Source organism: Lynx canadensis, chromosome D1, assembly GCF_007474595.2.
Source record: "Lynx canadensis isolate LIC74 chromosome D1, mLynCan4.pri.v2, whole genome shotgun sequence".
NCBI classification, from domain to species: domain Eukaryota; kingdom Metazoa; phylum Chordata; class Mammalia; order Carnivora; family Felidae; genus Lynx; species Lynx canadensis.
This window is the reverse complement of record NC_044312.2, coordinates 110,845,043-110,863,856: the sequence shown is the minus strand read 5'-3', so window position 1 is coordinate 110,863,856 and position 18,814 is coordinate 110,845,043. Positions and strand designations below refer to the sequence as shown.

General features: G+C 45.5%; 1 protein-coding gene across 2 annotated transcripts in view; it reads left to right on the top strand.

Annotated features, from left to right (window-relative positions):
• CHKA (choline kinase alpha) overlaps window positions 1–18,814 on the top strand; it is a 62,041-nt gene that overhangs the window by 15,460 nt on the left and 27,767 nt on the right. For both annotated transcript variants that reach the window (XM_030330746.1, XM_030330745.1), the window contains exon 2: window positions 10,648–10,759. In XM_030330746.1, the coding sequence (XP_030186606.1) occupies window positions 10,648–10,759 (112 nt within the window). The remainder of the gene's footprint in view (window positions 1–10,647; window positions 10,760–18,814) is intronic.

Below are 18,814 nucleotides of genomic sequence, written 5' to 3'. Positions count from 1 at the left end.
GTGTATGGGTGGCCCTTTGTCCATTTGTGGACTGTGAATAAAGAAGCCTAGGGTTCTGCAGGGCGTGTGTATGATCAGTGTATCATCAGTGTATGACCATGCCTAAAGTAATGGTTGTAGTTTGACTTTTCCCTGCCCATGTGCTATTGAAAATGCCGTCTTTTCTGAGTCTTCCTGTCTGACTCTCTTCCTTTTCCTGCCTTTGCGTTTGGCCAGCTGGCTCAGTGGCAGAATTCAGGATGATGCGCTGCGGAAGCCCCCTCGGGGGGAGACGGCCATAGCTACTAAGGCAGAAGTGAAAGACTTTGAAAAGCCAGGAGAGTGTGGACAGCATGGGAGTCTGTAGGAGGAGGGCAAAGGGCAAGAGTGGTGGGTGTTAGCAAACTTCCATTCCCTGGACTTTATTCTGGAATGTTTCTCTTGACTGTTCTTACAGTGTCCTGGGTGCCAGGACGGTGGAACCCCGGCAGTGGGAGAGGGGGAGAAGAGAAGGTGGTGGGTTCTGTGTCTGTGTGAGAGTCCTCTCCTACTGGCCTCAGACTTGAAGGGAGGAAGGAAAAGTGGCAAAAAAGATCTGTGGGGAGGAGAAAAGAAGTATCTGGCCAGGACCAGAGAGGAAAGGACCCCTGGTAGTAGTGGTGGGGCAAGAGTAAGAATGGACATGTGAAGCTGGGACTCAGAACAGCCGTGGAGAGGTTTCCGGAAACTGGGTAACTTTCTCATTCTGCAGCTCTTACTGATGTTTCTTTTTCCAGATCCGAAAACCAGAGCTTGATTGCTCTTAGGGTCTTCCGGTTCCCCTGGAAGTGTTCAGTCGTTGGGAGCAGATTTTAACCAAATGATGGTGGCCGTAGTTAAGACACAGAAGTTTAATATTAAGAGGATGGTTCAGATAAATCCATGAATGTTCAGTCCACAGTGAACTACTTAAGGCAAGTTGGTTATCACTGGTTTAAAGAGAAAAATAACAGCTTTGTTAGGATACCATAAAGTGCACCCTTTTAAATTGCACAGTTCAGTGGTTTTTAGTATTTTTAAAGGGTTCAGGCAACCACTGTCTTTTCAGAACATTTTCATCACCCCAGAAATAAATCCTGTACCATTATAGCAGTCTCTCTCCATGCTCCCCTTCTTAGCTCCTGACAACCACTAATCTATTTAACATCTTATGGGCAGGTAGGGTCCTACAACATGTGTGGACTTTGTGACCGTTTCTTTCACTTAGTATAATGTTTTCAGTGTTTGTTCATGTTGTAGCATGTATCAGTACTTTGTTCCTTTTTGTGGTTGAATAATATTCTCTTGCATGATATTCCACAGCTCGTTTATTCATTCATCAGTGGGTAGACATTTGAGTTTTTCCATTTTTTGGCTATTGGGGACATCGTGTACAGTTTTTGTGAGGACATATGTTTTCAGTTCTTTTGGGTGTATATGTCTTAGGAGTGGAATGGCTGGGTCAGGTGGTGACTTGATATTTAACCTTTTGAAGATGTCACTGATCTTTTGAAGCCTCTGTCAAAGAGAATCTCCATAGACCCCAACAGATATTCTCCATTGTGATTGAGAGGATACCCAAGATTGTTGTTGCTTTGACCCGTTGTGATCTTTACCAGCACCATGTTTTCCTGCTACCTACGGTCTTGGTTTTATATATACCCTAAATTGCCAACTGATTTTTTGAGAAGAGTTTGTTACAGTGTATGCTGTTGATTGTGTATTAGATGCCATGAAGTATGTGACATAAGCTCTTAATTAAAAATTACAAACATTTAGAAAGTAGTAAAGAATTCAGAAGTAGAGGAACTTTATCAAATTGGAATACTCTGGGGGCGCCTGGGTGGCGCAGTCGGTTAAGCGTCCGACTTCAGCCAGGTCACGATCTCGCGGTCCGGGAGTTCGAGCCCCGCGTCAGGCTCTGGGCTGATGGCTCATAGCCTGGAGCCTGTTTCTGATTCTGTGTCTCCCTCTCTCTCTGCCCCTCCCCCGTTCATGCTCTGTCTCTCTCTGTCCCAAAAATAAATAAACGTTGAAAAAAAAAAAAATAAAAAAAAAAAAAATTGGAATACTCTGCTTAATTGGCCTCTGGTTTCTTCCTTTGCCCAGAAATAACCATCATTCTGAATTGGTGTTAAAATTCTCTTTGTTTCATCCTGAAATAAGATTGTGATCTAAAGATCAGGTCTTTATAATTGGAATCTTATATAACCTGTGTGGTTTAAGTGCTAAAGCATTAGAGTGTTAAAAAAAAATTTTTTTTTTAAATGTTTTATTTATTTTTGAGACAGAGAGAGACAGAGCACCAGCAGGGGAGGGGCAGAGAGAGAGGGAGACACAGAATCCGAAGCAGGCTCCAGGCTCCAAGCCATCAGCACAGAGCCCGCCGCAGGGCTTGAACCCACAAACTGTGAGATCATGACCTGAGCCGAAGTTGGACGCTTAACCAACTGAGCCACCCAGGCGCCCCAAGCATTAGAGTATTTTTTGTGGTAGGTGGAGTTGTAATAGAATAGCTGACATGTAGGAGAATTAGTAATCCTGTGTGTTTGGGGATATTGTGGTTCATATCTGACTACATGCAACCTGTTGCCATGTAGGCTTCCATGTCAGGAAGACCTTTCATGCTAAGAAGGCATGGTTGATGTTTTTTGCCATAAGGCACTTTGAGAGCGAGTAGCATCAGGTATCAGATGTTAGTGTTACATGGAGTGGTTTGTGTTTTGAAATGGTTTTGTAGGGTTTCTCAAGGCTCTTTTTAATAATTGTTGATAAAAAAAGTAATTGTTGATTAGTATGTTGCCTACTGTGACATAGTATCTTTGACCCATTTGTGAGTCAACTAAATTTTTAGATTAACTGCTAGTTTACATTTTCTGATTTTCTCTTCTCCTCACAGTGGTTAGTGCAATTAATTTTATGGCTTTCTGGGGAGAGTAATGAATTGACATTTATCAGTTTGGGGGAAAATCATTGATGCTTGTTGCCAAGAAGTCATTTAAATAAAGCTGCTAGCTCTCAGCATGTTTTATAGTTTATTTAATAACTTTTTTTGTCTGTATTGTTGTACCTACAAATATTTCCTGTGCAAGTTTTTTAACTTTAAAATTTTTCATAGCCTTTGTTAACTTCCTGTATATTGTAGCCTTAAAAAAAAAAAAAGTTCTCACTAGCAAATTGATGTTTCTAGAAAGTAATATTTTGATGTATCAATTTTTCATTGATAAGTCAGTCAAGACTGTGAGGCAGGAGTTGTGATGTGCTAAAAGGCGAGGACGAGTGAGTGGCTTATATGTAGGATACTTTGGCAATGGGCAGCAAGAATTTTAAGATGTTAGTGTCCTTTGATCCAGAAAAACCAGCTGTAACTAAAGGGTCTCGTCAGATTGTGCGTAAAGGTTGATGTACAGGTGTCCATACTATAGAGTTATGAATAGAAGTAAACAGTTACGTAGAAGCCCGCCGTCTCCAGCAGTCCGCCCTTGGCTAAATAAACCATGCTCCGTCTTTAAGATGAAATTGTATGCATGATTAAAAATTGTGTTTTTAATGATGAATTGATGGAAAATGTTCGTAATATAATGGAAAAGGAACATTAGAGTGTGGTCCTAATTTTAATAACAAGAAAGAAGTAGGAAAAGAGGAGCTTAGGAAAATGGCAAATAAAAAACCCAGAATGTGTAGGGGCGCCTGGCTGGCTCGGTGGATAGAGCATGTGACTCTTGATCTCAGGATCCTGAGTTCACGCCCCATGTTGGGCATGGAGCCTACTTAAAAAACAAAACAACAACCCAGAATGTTCAAAGTCGTCATGTTCGAATGATAGACTTTGGGTAACTTGTTATATTTCTTATTTTGGGAGTCTTTAAGATCCGTATTAACAACATTTTTTGGAACACGAACTCTGAAATCCGAAAGGCACACAATTTACTGCACGTCATAAGCAGCCTCCTTTAGTTGGTCCGGTAACACTGATAAAACCTGCGTCTTTAAAAACATGCCCAGGTCACCTGAGTTCTTTACTGCTTGTGGTGGGGAGGTCGACCTTCAGGGCCAGTGTGATGGAAGCAGCACAGAGCTGCTTTCTGGAAAGGGGCTGCTGTGTGGCTTTGTTTTCACAAGCTACTTTCTTTAGCACAGAAACCCCTTAGCCATCGGGCTTCAGCTTGGTGGGGGTTTCTTTGCTTTGTTACCGCGTGGCTTTTCTATCCTTTTCGTTTCCACGTGTGCTGCCATTAGAGAAGTCACTGTTCTTCGTTGTGAGTTGTTTCTTGATTAGCTGTATATCAAGAGAAATTGAGATGGTTATTTTAATGTCTGATTTAAGCACTTTGTTCCACCCGTTAGTCCGTTGGCTCTGTGTCAGAGGCCTGCGCGCAGGATGGGTTACGGGCACGCGGCCTGGTGAGGGTGCCCGCCAGCGGCGCCGTCCAGGTTGCCACCTGCTGTGGGTTGCTTCCATGTGTCGACTGTGAGATGAATGTGTTCGTTTTGTTTGATTTGATATTTTTGCTTACTTGAGTGTCCCCAGAGTTCGACTATGACACGTGTGTTTCTCATAAAGCTGTTCTACCACTTGTTTGAACCCTTGAGAGTTTCTGCGATTTTACTTTGGAGAATATCTTGACAAATTACACGGTCATGGGGCTGTTGTAGTCTTGCTATCATGTCTAGGGCATATCTTCCCAACACATCTTGTTCCTGGTCGTGTTTTTGGCTCCATTGGTAACTGGGTTTTTGTCTACGTGGTTTCTCCCAGTTTGGGTCATCCATGGTAATGACCTTGTTTCCTTATCTTGCTAGTCACTACAAAATAACCAACGGTTTACTTCCTCCCGCTACAGCCTATTGAGCAACAGGGGCTGCAGATAATTCAGGAGATGAAGGGTTTCCAGGTTGTGGGCTTGTTTCTGGCCCAGCTGGCCGGCCTGCCTCCTCTAGGAGTACGGGATTAAACTTTGAAATGAGTCACACAGTTTAGAACAGTAGCTCATCTGTTTGCTCCCGCTGTTGACTGAAGTCTCAAGAGTGTGTGACAGGAAGGAAAACGAGGGCTTTTAACTGATGGAATGCCTGTTCTCTCGCCTGGTAGCCAGGAGCCTGTGTGGCAGGGCGGTTCTGATAAGCTGCCCATTAGAGGCGTTGCCCTGAGTCGAGAAGAAAGGTCAAGGCTCCTTCAACCCTCTCCACACCTTTCCGTGTGCTTCAAGGTTCACTTGGGGGAAGTCCGAGCCTTGGGTTCCCCTGGTCTGTCTTCTTCCCTCACTGGGGTGGCAACTGATTTGCCTTTTTGGGAAAAGAGGTCTTTATTCTTTTTTTTTTTTTTTTTTTTTTTTATTTTTTTTTTTCAACGTTCATTTATTTTTGGGACAGAGAGAGACAGAGCATGAACGGGGGAGGGGCAGAGAGAGAGGGAGACACAGAATCGGAAACAGGCTCCAGGCTCCGAGCCATCAGCCCAGAGCCTGACGCGGGGCTCGAACTCCCGGACCGCGAGATCGTGACCTGGCTGAAGTCGGACGCTTAACCGACTGCGCCACCCAGGCGCCCCAGAGGTCTTTATTCTTGTGAAGATTCCCAGGGACTCATGATTGTTTTCTGTTAAATAAGATACTGAAAAAGTTCTTAAATATGACTTTTGTTTACATGTGGGGAAATATTGTTTCTGTAGAAACACATTCAAGTTTTTAATTGGTTAGGGGAAAATCATTCCATAGGAAAAAAGTCATTTTTCTTTTTCAAAAAGTGCTTTATTGACATATAGTTCACATACCATACAATTCACCCATTCAAAGCATATGTATCGGTTGGTATATTCGCAGGTATGGGCAACCGTCATCCCATAGTCCTTTGTAAAAATAGCTACCTTTTAAAAAAATGTCTTATTCACTTTTGAGAGACTGCAAGCAGGGCGGGGGGTGGGGGGCCGCAGGGAGAGAGGGACAGAGGATCCGAAGTGGGCTCTCTGCTGTCAGCAGTGTGCCTAATGTGGGGCTTGAACTCATGAACCGTGAGATCATGACTTGAGCCGAAGTCAGATGCTCAACTGACTGAGCCACCCAGGTGCCCCTCCCACAGCCAATTTTAGAACATTTTCCATCATCTTGGAAGGAAACGCTGGCCCCTTCAGCCCTAAGCACTCACGGATCTACTTTCTGTCTATAAATTTCCTGGTTCTGGACATTTTGTATGAATGGAATCACATAATATGTGACTGGTTTCTTTCACCTAGCATAATGTGGTTGTTTTTTTTTTTTTTTCAAATGTTTATTTTTGAGAGAGAGTGAGAGCCAGGGAGTGGCAGAGAGAGAGGGAGACACAGAATCCAAAGCAGACTCCAGGCTCTGAGTCGTCAGCACAGAGCCCAGTGCGGGGCTTGAACTCATGAACTGCTAGATTATGGCCTGAGCTGAAGTCAGACGCTCAACCAACTGAACTACCCAGGCACCCTTCACTGAGCATAATGTCTTTAAGATTCATTTATGTCATAGCAGGTGTCAATACTTCATTCCTTTTTAAAAACATTGTGAGGGGTGCCTGGCTGGCTCAGTTGGAAGAGCGTGCAACTCTTGACCTCGGGGTTGTGAGTTTGAGCCCCGTGTTGGACGGAGAAATTAAATAAGCTTTAAAAAAATAAAACATTGTGGTGAAATATACACAGCATGAAATTTACTCTTTTTAACCATTTTCAAGTGTGCAGGTCGGTGGAATTAAGGATGCTTGCACTGTTGTGCAGCCGTCGCCCCTACCCATCCCAGGAACACTTTCATCTTCCTGGTCTGAAACTCTGTCCCCGGGTTACACACCCGATTCCTCATTGCCCCCAGTAACACTGTCCTTTGAAATTCAACTAGCTCAATCTGTTTTTAGTCATTTTGTATGTGTTTCCTGGAATGTGGTATATCCCTTTGATATTCAGCCCTGCCGACATTTTGATTTTAGCCACATAAGACCTATTTCCTAGCATCTGAACTCCAGAAGTGTAAGATAAGTTTGTGTTGTTTTAAGCCATGAAGTGTGTGGTTGTATGTTACAGCAGCCACAGGAAACAAAGACCTTTGTTTTATGCAAGTTTGTACAGATTCATCCTGATGTAAGGCTCTTGGGATTGTGTGGCTGGCACAGCACCTACTATGTGCTTAGCATGACACCTGGTGCTCCCCCACTCTGTGTGGTCTCCCCATCTATGAATGGGCGGCAGGATCGGCATCCACCCTGCAGGACTGCAGGGAGAGTGAACTGAGCTCACCTGTTGAACACTGCAGCCCAAGAAGCCCGCGCACGCGCTCTCTCTCTCTCTCTCTCTCTCTCTCTCTCTCTTTTAAGTGTATTTATTTTGAGAGAGAAAGCACGTGGGGAAGGGGTAGAGAGGGAGAAAGAGAATCTCCGGCAGGCTCCACACTGTCAACATGGAACCCAGTGTGGGGCTTGAACTCACAAACTATGAGGTCATGACCTGAGCCAACATCAAGTCAGACGCTTCACCACCTGAGCCAACCAGGTGCCCCATGGAGCTCTTAGAATGACCAAAGAAAGTGCAGGTCTTGTACAGAGGGCTGAATCTGAGGCTCAGAGAGGTGTAGCGAGGTGGCCAAGACCGCACAGCTGCCACAGTAAGCGGCAGAACTGGGATTCGAAGCCGTGGCTCTGCAGCCACTGGTCTTTCTTGCGGCATGCTGCCTTCTCCCAGGACTGTCTCTTTAGTCGGGGAGCCACGCCTAACCCACTAGACCCAGTAGGACGGTGCACATAACAGGAGGGAGTTGGAGAAGAGGCACTCAGTGGGACAAGAGTGCTGTCGGTTACTGTCATCTTCAGAGAAGCTTTATTGAGCACGGACCATTTGGGGTCACTAGCCTTGAGTATTGAAGAGAGATATTCCCCCTGCCTTCAAGGAGCCAGCAGGGAAGATGGGGAAAGCTTCTTGAGGAGGTTGGGCTTTGAACTTGGTCTTAAACCGTAAGGAGGTAGTTTTTAGCAGAGTAAGGAGTTTCCAGATTGGGAGAACACGATTAAGTGGATGTGTGATCAGCTGGATCGGTTGGCACTAGGTTTAGCCGCTTCTAACGGAAAACCCCAGAGTAACACTGACTTAACACAGAGATTTATTTCCCTATTGTGTAAAGGGACACAAAGGTGGACAGGCTGGGCAGGTGTGGCAGCTCCGTGGGCTTGATGGGGATGCGGGTTCCTTGCAGCTAACTACTCTGCCATTCCTAGGACGTGATCCAAGAAACTGCTAAAGCTCTGGCTGTATGTGCCTGGCGAGATCCCGGCAAGAAAAGCGGAAACAACACTAGACATTTCAACATAGAGAATTTAATGTAGGGAATTGGGAATCGGCTGAACAGGTATTGGAGAACGCAAAAAGCAAAAACGGGACCCAGTGGCACACAGAACTGCAGGAAGCAGCCCCTTCCCTGGGCTGAGGGACAGAAGGAAGAGGTTGAGGTTACGAGACCCTGGAGCCGGAACCCCCAGCCCCCGTGGAGAGGGCGCTGCTGGGCTGCTACTGGCATCTGAGAACTTGCAGGCCCCCCCCCCTCCCCGCCCCCCGGAGCCAGGGCCCAGGCCTGCGAGCTGGTACCCTGGGTGATGCCGGTGTTGGCAAAAGCAGCGGGGCTTCCGCTGTTGCTCCTGCCGCGCTTGGAGACACAACATCTCCCTCCTCCTGCCTTCCTGCCTCCCTGCAGGACCCCCGCTGGCCGGACCTAACTGGGAGCAGCTGGCAAAGGAGATTTGTAACCCGTGGAGCCCCAGCCCGGCACCACAATGGAGAACTGCAGGGTGGATGTGGACTCAGAGACCAGAGCTTAGTTACCACTTGACACACCGTCTCCCGTGTCAGACGGCAGGAGAAAGGACAGGGAGAAAGGGGCAAGGCCCGTGCGTGTGTTTTAAGTTGACCTCCACGAGTCGCACAGACACCTCCTTTTATGCTGTATTTGTCAGCACCCGGTCGCTTGGGCGCACGTACCTGTAAAGGCAGCTGGTAAATACGGTCTTCGTGGCAGGCGTGTTGCTGCCTGCCTAAAATCTGGCTTTGCTTACCGAGGAAAGGGAGGAGAATGCCACAGCTGAAATTCCGAAATTGCTAGTTAACGTCAGTCTGCCAACATGAACCCCCAGATGAAAATTTCTCCCCGTTCTCTTTCCGCCCCACGCGGCCTCCTGGTCCGTATCTTGTAGCTCTTGGCAGCCCTGGTCATTGTATGCTCGTAATACCTGTGTAATTGTGCACGTGATGGTGTAAATTAGGTCTGTGTTCTGGCCTCACTTGGGGAGCGTAGCTTGACTGGGCTTTTTATGGATGGAGCAGGGAGAGAGCTGGGGACTCCTGTGACCAGGAGATATCCTTCTAGAAACTGTGGTTCGGTCTGCTGGTCACTTTTCCTCCCAGAGTTGCACCTACTGCCACGAGATACCGCAGCCTCTGCGACGCAGGTGTGGACGTGCAGCAGCATGTAGCCTCCCGCACTGCCCTGTGACTTTGAATTCGGACAGTTTTATGTCTGCTTCCTTCGCTAGAGAGGATGTTTCCTGAGGGCAAGGCCCAGAACACAGTTGAGGTTTATGTTACCCTGGCTTCCGGCAGAGGGCTGTACTCACGGAATAGCTCCTTAAGATTTGCCAGGTGGATAAAACTAGGGCCGAGGGACTCTGACGTCTGCTGCAAATGGGTTGCTTCTTGTATTTCGTATTCCTTCATTGAGCTTGATTCCTCTGTTCACTAACCTTCTGCTTCTGTACCTGATCATGTCCAACCTGGGCAGGTGCGTTGTCCCGAAGGCAGTTCCTTTCCTGTTTTAAATGACCCCTGTGACTTGTTTCTTGTCTCTCTCATAGAGTGCAAGTTTCGGGGTACTGAGATCTCCCATTTCCACTGAGTGCTCCAAGGACCAGTTACGTTGCAAATCAAAAAAAAGAAAAATTTTTTTTAATGTTTATTTTTGTGAGAGAGAGAGAGACAGACAGAACGCGAGCAGGAGAGGGGCAGAGAGAGAAGGAGACACAGAATCCCAAGCAGGCTCCAGGCTGCAAGCTGTCAGCACAGAGCCCGATGCGGGGCTTGAACTCACAAACTGTGAGATCACGACCTGAGCCGGAGTCAAGAGTTAGACACTCAACCGACTGACACCCCCGGGGTACCCCCGGTTGAGAGATTTTTAAGAACATGAAACTACATATACTTCAAGTGGAAGGTCCTGGGGGAGGTGCTTTAAGTATTGCCCCGAGATTTTAACCTGCTCGTTGTGGGAATATGATGGAAATTTTGGATCACGGAAGAACATGGGCTTGAAAGAGCGCATCTGGGATTTGCTCTATTCCCAGTGCTGCAGGGGGTTCTCTTCCATCCAGGTCATTCCCTAGAGGCACCGACCGTGTGCAGGCGCACACATGCAGTTTAGACAAAACTCCTCCCCAGCGCTAATCTAAGAAGAATAAGTTGGGAATTTGCCTGTTTTTAATATGACTGAATTGGTCTAAAAACCGTGGAGCCTGTCATTGATATCGCGTGTATCCTAAGAGTTGATGGAGACTTCGATGAGAACCGTTCCCGTGGGACCCCGATTTCTCATCCATAGTTGCCCAAGAAGGTTTAGCTGACCTTGAAAATACTGATGCTTACTGTCCTCTTACTTCCAACAGAGGTGGCCTCAGTAACATGCTGTTCCAGTGCTCCTTACCTGACACCGTGGCCACCATTGGCGACGAGCCTCGGAAAGTGCTCCTGCGGCTGTACGGGGCGATTTTAAAGATGGTGAGTTTGTAGGCTGTGTGGGGTCGGGAGGGCCCTGTGAACAGTTTTCATCCTCTCTCTTGAATTACCTGGAAAGAGATTTTAAATACTTGAATGGTATTATTAAAACTATTTTTTACATACTGCTTTTATTTTAATTCGGCTGCACAACTGGGTTTTTTGCTTATATCCTGTTATGTTCTGAATTCCTGTTTTTGCTTATGATTCATTAGTATGCTAGTACAAATATTCTCAGCTTCATATCCAGAAGAAATATGATGTTGGTTAAATCTTTAGTAGTGGTTATGATGCTTGGATTTTCCACACATTGAAATTTTTAGCTGAGACCTGGGTTGTAAAATTCTAATGTGGAAAAGGTATTGTTTTAAATTACATATCCAAAAGGTTTTACGGGTACAAGGGAGTTCCAGTGGACAAAGTGTGATCTCAGTGGAGCTCTATTTATTAACTACCTCCCATCGAGATTTTTTTGAAACTTTGAATTGGTTAGACTCATAATCTTTCTAAATTTTTGTATTACTAAATTGAATCTAACTTTCAATTAAGTGCTTTATTTTTTGAATTGTCTTAACCGATTATAGGAGACGCCAAATGTCTGGCTTTTTTTTTTTTTTTTTTTTTTTTTTACTATTTATACTCTGAATTTACCATTTTACTGACCATACACACAGATGTTCATTTGCTATATTTCTGTGGTAGAATTTTGATATCCATTTAAATTTTTTTTGAAAGGGCCTATTTTGATCATCATAAACGGGGATAATTTTCTCATTGTTTTAAGAGACTAGTCTCAGTTCAATCTGATAAGCAGATTATGTCCATGCCTACAATAATTTGGTTGTAACGTTCAGAAATATTATAGTTAAAATCGGTACTCTGTGTCATAACGTGACCGAGCCTTTTCGTTGGATAGTTTTTCCTCGGCGTTTTCAAGCTGTGCAGTGCTGAGGATCTGAAAGTTGGAAGCCAGATGATACGTTCAAGTTGCGTGTGTTCAGCCAAGGAGATCTGAGGCCTCTTTGTGATGGAGCACACAGCGGACCCCGGCCCCTTACAGTACACAGGCAGCAGGGTTCTAATGTTGACCACCCAGCTGAGTTTTTCATTTCATCAAGTTGTACTTTCAAAGCACAGTTTTTGAAAAACCCAGTTGATGTCCTTTTGGTACTTTTATTTTTTTATTTTTTCTTAATTTTTGTTTATTTTTGAGAGAGAGAGAGCATGAGCGGGGAGGGGCAGAGAGAGAGGGAGACACAGAATCCGAAGCAGGCTCCAGGCTCCAGGCTCCAAGCTGTCAGCACAGAGCCCGACGTGGGGCTTAAACTCACAAGCCACAAGATCATGACCTGAGCCGAAGTCAGATGTTCAACCGACTGAGCCACCCAGGTGCCCCCCTTTTGGTACTTTTAAAGAAATCAATCTGTAGCCATTTTTTCTTTGGGGGACTTTCACATTTTCTAACCATTATGTTCCATTTCTGTTTATTTGTGTGCTTCCATTTAAGCTGCACTTTTAAAATACTTTATATATATATATATATGTATATGTATATATATATATGTATATGTATATATATATATATACATATATATATATATATATATATACATACATACATACATACATATATGTATTTTTAAATGTTTGCTTTGAGGGAGAGAGAGAGAAGAAGTGGGTGAGGGGCAGAGAGAGAGAGAGAGGGAAAGAGAGAATCCCAAGCAGGCTCCACACTAACAGCATGACTGTTCACGGCTCGATCCCATGGGCTGTGAGCTCATGACCTGAGCCGAAATCAAGAGTTGGATGCTTAACTGACTGGGCCACCCAGGGGCCCCTAAAATACTTTAATAACCAGCTGCTGGAATTGTGTATGATATAGACTGTTGTTTAAATCTGACTTATGAGGCTTTTATTTGTATTTATAACTTAAATAAGGGTGTTTTAAACGTGTGCTATGCACTCTTCCAGGTGCTGGGCTAAGCCAGTTGCCAGGTTCTGTGCTCTGTCTGGAGCCACAGTTCGATGACGGGGGTGAGGGAAGTGCTCAGGATCTGTGCTGTTTAGGTTGCTGGTCACTGGTCGCACGTGGCTATCAAACATGTGGAAATGTGGCAAGTGTGACCAAGGCTTAGAATTTTAAATTTTAATTAATTTAAATTACAGTGGTCACACCTAGCTGTGGCTACCATGTTGGACAGCGCAGCTCTAGAATGTGCTGTGTTATCTGATGGGTAACTTAGTAAAAGCCACCGACAGCACAGCCTGGAACTGAGCAGTTGTCTCTTCCCCCTAATAAAGATTCACTGTCAGTAGTTAATATTTTGTCCTGTTTGAAATTTTGGCAGTGTAGAATTACTGCCTTATAGTACTTAAATGCAATAGAAATGTCTGGAAATAGATATTTTTTTTAATGTTTGTTTATTTTTGAGAGAGAGTGAGAGAGAGCAGGTGAGCAGGGGAAGGGCAGAGAGAGAGAGAGGGACAGAGGACCCGAAGCAGGCCCCAGGTTCCAAGCTGTTCGCACAGAGCCCTAGGCAAGGCTCAAACCCACCAACTGTGAGATCATAATCTGAGCTGAAGTCGGGCACCCAACCAACAGAGCCACCCAGGCACCCCTGGAAATAGAATTTGTTTTAACAATTCTATTTTCCTATTCGTTTTTACAAAAACAAATAAAAAACCTCTTAGGTAACTCAAAATAAATAGAATAAAGCTACTCAAAGTGGAGTTAATCCTTACCAAACTAACAGAATGGAGTATGTTTTGCATATGATTCTAATTTCTGGGGGTGCATCCGCCATGCAGGGCAGAAGCTGTACCTGGAGGTGAGCAGCTTACTGACTGGACAGCAAACGTGTGTTTACAGTCCCACGATTGACTTGTTAGACAGTAATCTCATTTTTTGTTGGAAAAAACGCTGTTCCTTTGCATTACAGGAGAGAACCCATTTTCAGCATAAATACTCGTTTGGTTGAGTCCTTCAGGAACACTTTTTTGGTTGAAGTTCAAGCGTACTAAAAATATGAAACCTACAGCCTCAAATATAAATATTTTTGGTTCCCAAAACCCAGGTTTTGGCGGGGGCACTGGTTGCCAGTGGAATTTTAGACATTAATGGCCACTGTTAAAGTGTTGGTCATTTGAATACCTTGACAACAGGGGGAACCAAATCCGGGGCTCTGAGAAACGACTGCCCAAGAGAGAAGGGGGTAGGGACAGAGCTCGAGCCCGGGGGACACGAACCAGGCAGCAGGTGCTGGGTCCCGGGGCCGCAGAAGCTGAGCTGTCACCATGCTGTGCCAGGGACTTCACACAAACTTAAATACCTTTTCCAGTATTTTCAGCTCAGATGTGAAGTATCTTTATTTATCTTGTTGCTGGGCGTGGGTTCAGTCCTATCGCCGATCAGCTTTTCAGAAAGAACCTGGCCCTGTCGTGGAAGGACAGTTAGGAAGAGTCTACCAGGGGGTTCCTGTTCCCACCCCAACAAAGCAGTTGCCAGCGTTGCCAGTGATTTGTCAGGATTTGCATCGATGAAGAGACGTGGCTGAGCAAATCTCGAGCCCGCCTGAATAACAAATGCCATCACTCTCATAAATGTAGCGATTAAAGGCAGAAATGTCATACAACTCAAATGTCGCGCTCTCCCCGTCTGTACTCTGCCTGCGGGGAGAGCACACGCGTGCCTGTGCGTGGACGTGCAGTGTGCAAATAATCCGGGACCCCCGAGGTCGGCCGTAAGCACAGTTGCGGCATCCTTGGAGGCGGGTTGGTATAAGCTCCTTCCTTCCGAATCGTTCACTGACAGCTACAGGTGATGATGGTCCCGTGTGTTTTCTCAGACTGTCCTTTTTTGTTTAATGACACGCTGGGCCAGGTGAGTTGAGTGTGTCCCTTCCTTCCCTTTCTCCTTCTCCTTATACGCTTTTGAGTTTTTTTTTTACCTCTGAGAATCAAACATTAAGTAGAAGTATTTCTTTGATTTACACTTACTATTATTTGCAAGTGACCCGGCTTAAAATAATTTGATGTTGCTCAGCTTTTCCATTTTTCTTCATCTTGGGGCTGCAGAACGTCTAAGATCCTAGCAGCGCCACGACTGCTCTTTGGTGCAGCTCGTGGGGGTTCAGGCGGCACAAAGCCTACAGTTTCCGTCCCCAGACATCGTTCTCCCCCAGCCCCTGTTGCTGTAACGTAGACACTGTGAGCATAAAAGTATCGGTCTGGTCTTAAAACAGCACCTGTCAATGTAATCGATATAATTCAGGGTCTGTTTCGCACGGCCTAGCTTTCACTTCAATGGGGCGGTCTCCTCATTGGCACAGACGGTGAAAACCGGATTCCACTGTAAAATTACCCCGAAGCAAAGTGGGATAGTTTAACAGAGGCTGGGCAGAAGTACCAGTTCAGCCGCTGCCATTGTGGGAAGAGATGTAACTGCTAGAAGGAGCTTGAAACGATGACACAGGCTGTGAATGTAACTTGGTTTTTCTCCTTTCTGACACTGGGAAGGAACACGAGCCCTGCAACGTCCAGCAGCGGCCTTTTCAAAGCAGCAAGTTTGGCTGATTACAAATAACCCGTTTGCTTATTTATCGTGAATTGTGGAAGACACAAATGTCAGTACGTATTGTTCATTCAGTGTCACCTGTACCAGTTGGCAGAAGTCTCAGAGGATTGCTTTGTCCCTTCCTCGGTCAGAACAGCGACTCTGTGTGGAGCCAGTTCCTTCTGTGCATGAATGGAGAGATTTGGCCTCGCCGTTTTGAACGGTCTCACAGGCATGAACGTCTGGGATACACATCAAAGATCCCTCGAGCGTTGTCTGGGAAAATGTTTTTGTGTGTTCTTTGAGTGAGGGAAGGCTGATATTAATGCTTGTTTGAGTACTAACCATAATAAAATGAAAGGCATCAAGGCACAACGCAGATATGTGTTAATGACTCAAAAGAGTGCCATCTGGGACACGGTCTGTTTTAAAACCCGAAAGCGGAAGGTCGTCTTCCCTTAATGGCAGTTTAAATAGAAATTAAACCACAATAGAATATGGGAAACACCCGACACGGGAACAGCCCATAGATCGTTCACAGTCACCTGTTGGCCACTGAGAAATTGCTCGCAAACAATTCTCCCCGGAACGAGGGTTGCATCGTGCAAAGACCGTGCGACTCACGTTCCCTCACGAAGAGCCCTGCTTGGTCCCAAGAGACTGTGAGAGCTCGTGTCGCCAGTAACTGGACACTGGGAACTCTGTGTATTTTTTTCTCATTATATTAGGATTATCGTGAGTTTGACTTGTTTTTACCCTGCTTCTGAAAAACCGCCTCGTACTTTGTGGTGTGATTTTACTTCTCCCTAAGGTGGTGAGACTTGCCTCTCCAAAGTAAATTTTTCCAGTAGCGTGTGTTCCCATTTGGTCTCACCGAGTATTTCTTCAGCTAATGCTCGAGGGGTGGTTGCCAGATCACCCTCTGTAGCCCCTTCCATACCTGCTTTGGTGCCTTCTTTTGATAACTAAAGAAATCACGGACTGCCGTGTCTGATTCTGACGTATGCAACATGTCTTTGTCTTGCTGGTCTTAAATGTGTGGGATTTCTAGCACGAAGCCAGTCCGGGTCTCTGGTCCCTGGAGCGACGGTGTGAGCGCAGCGCACCCGCCTGGGGAAGGCATGTGCGCGCTGGGTGGCTTCAAGGGCACGTGGGGGGGATGTACCACTTGAGCTGTCTGTGCCTATGTGTTCTCTGCCGCAGGCTGCCCATGCGATCGTGCCTGGAGCAGTCTGCTTTCCAGGTGACAGACCCGATGCACGGTATAGTATGAGTCCTCCGAAAGTTGGAGCATTCTCTACAGCTTTAATTTCTCTCTTTTAGTTCTTGGTTTCAAGAAATGCCTTTGAAAAAGAAAATTGTGATGCTTTTGTTAAGTAGCACCAGCTACAGATCGTGCTGGGCTTAGAACAGTGCAGTGATGAAGATTTCAGAATGTTATGTATGGGCTCTATGGCCTTTGTTTCTTGGGGCTGGGGGGGGGGGGGGGGTTGTTTTTGTTTTGTCCCAGGCAGATCCAATCCCTCTCTTCTGTTTCCTCAGTGGAAGATGGTTGGGTGATTGTAGACATTCATGGGCCTCGACTTGGAAACTCACTTCAAGTATTTAGCTGCTTCCTCCTGCATACTGCTCTATTGGAAACGCCTTGCTCTGTTGATATTCTGGTCGGAGTTAGAAACAGACTTTCTTCTTTGTCCTTATCAGGCAGTGCCCTCCTCTCCCCCGCACCTTTATGGGGCGGGGGTTCGGGGGGGGGGAGGCGCCTGCAGGCTGGGGAAACGAGGGCGCTGTTCCCGGAAGCGGAAGCGTGTGGATTACACGTCAGCGCCTGGGGTGCTCATGCCTAATGCGCTTGGAAGCCTGGGGGGTCTGGGGGCAGCAGGTTACCCAGGATCAGAAGTCCGTTTTGAGGAGGTCCTGGGAAGAGCCTGCCTTCCGCGGTCTCCCCCTTGCCTGTCCTCTGGTTTGTGCCTTCCGAGAGCCAGCCGACATTCTTCAAGTCGTCCCGTCCCATTTTACAAAGTCAGAAGACCGAGTTCTTTTGGAGTGTCTCTCAGGGCAATTGAAGAGGCGCTAGAGAAGACCATAAGATGCTAAAAATCGTTTGTCTCTTTAAGTTCTCATAATTCGTATGTGCTCAGTAGGTAACCACATGGGCTATACTTTATTTTTTTTTTAAGGTTTTATTCATTTATAGATACATTTAGAAATTTATTTAAAAACGTATACATTTATATAAATGTATAAAAACATTTATAAGTACTATAAACATGTTTATTTTGAGAGATGGGGAGCACGAGCAGGGGAGGGGCAGAGAGAGAGAGGGAGAGAGAGAAAGAGAGAGAATCCCAGGCAGGCTCACGAACCACGAGATCATGACCTGAGTCAAAAACCAAGAGTCAGACGCTTAACCGGCTGAGCCACCCAGGCGCTCCTGAATCATTCTTTCTCAGTCTCTCATTTATGGGTCCCAAAGTGTTATCAAAAGGCCACAACCAACGTACTCTTTTGTACAGAACCTTTAAAGGAGCCAGCTGAAAATAAATAAAAACAAAAGAGCCAGCTGAGTGCTCTGTGTAGTTTTTTGTTTCGGTTTTTGGTGGAGAAGGGCTAGTAAGAAGAAGAGTTGTCCTCTGTGTTTCTGTGAAACACTCTTTTTTGTATCTTTTTATTTCTGTGGCTACTTCCTCCTCATAACAGTATTTACGATTGATGATGATTTGATCTCTTGAATGGCGTTTCCAGTTCATTATACTGTTGATGAGACGTCGTTCATGTAGCTGATTCAGCACTTTTCCCAGGCTGTCCCCTGGCAACTAGCTTGTGCCGTGCTGGGCATTCAAAGATACTTTTTCTTTGGGTTAATGTTTGTTTATTTTTGAGAGAGTGAGTGCACGGGAGGGGCAGAGAAAGAGGGAGACACAGAATCCAAAGCAGGCTACAGGCTCTGAGATGTCAGCCCAGAGCCGGACGTGGGGCTTGAACCTACTAACCGTGAGATCGCGACCTGGAGCTGAAGTCAGACCCTTAACCAACTTGAGCTACCCAGGTGCCCCTAAAGATACTTTAAAGACAAACGTTTTAGTCTTAGAGATGACATTCAAATAGCTGGGTGCCCCTCCATGCCACTTTCTTTATACACTTTGATTTATTTACATGCATAGCCACACATACGCAGACTTTAGGGAAAGCGAGGTATGCTTTGTTTCATTGCACAAATGGGGCTTTCTTAAAGCAGTTCAGTTGTAACACTAGCTCCCTCATCATTAGAGGAATCTGTTAGTAAGAACTGGCCAGATAAGAGTTGATTCTGCACAAACGCTTAGACACATCTAAAGAAATAAACCTTGTGGAGTATGGGGTAACTTTGTTTTTTATTTTTATATTTTTTTAAGTTTATTTTTTTTAAAGGTAACACATATGCTTTATTTTTTTTTTTAATGTTTATTTATTTTTGAGACAGAGAGAGACCAAGTGGGGGAAGGGGCAGAGAGAGAGAGAGAGGG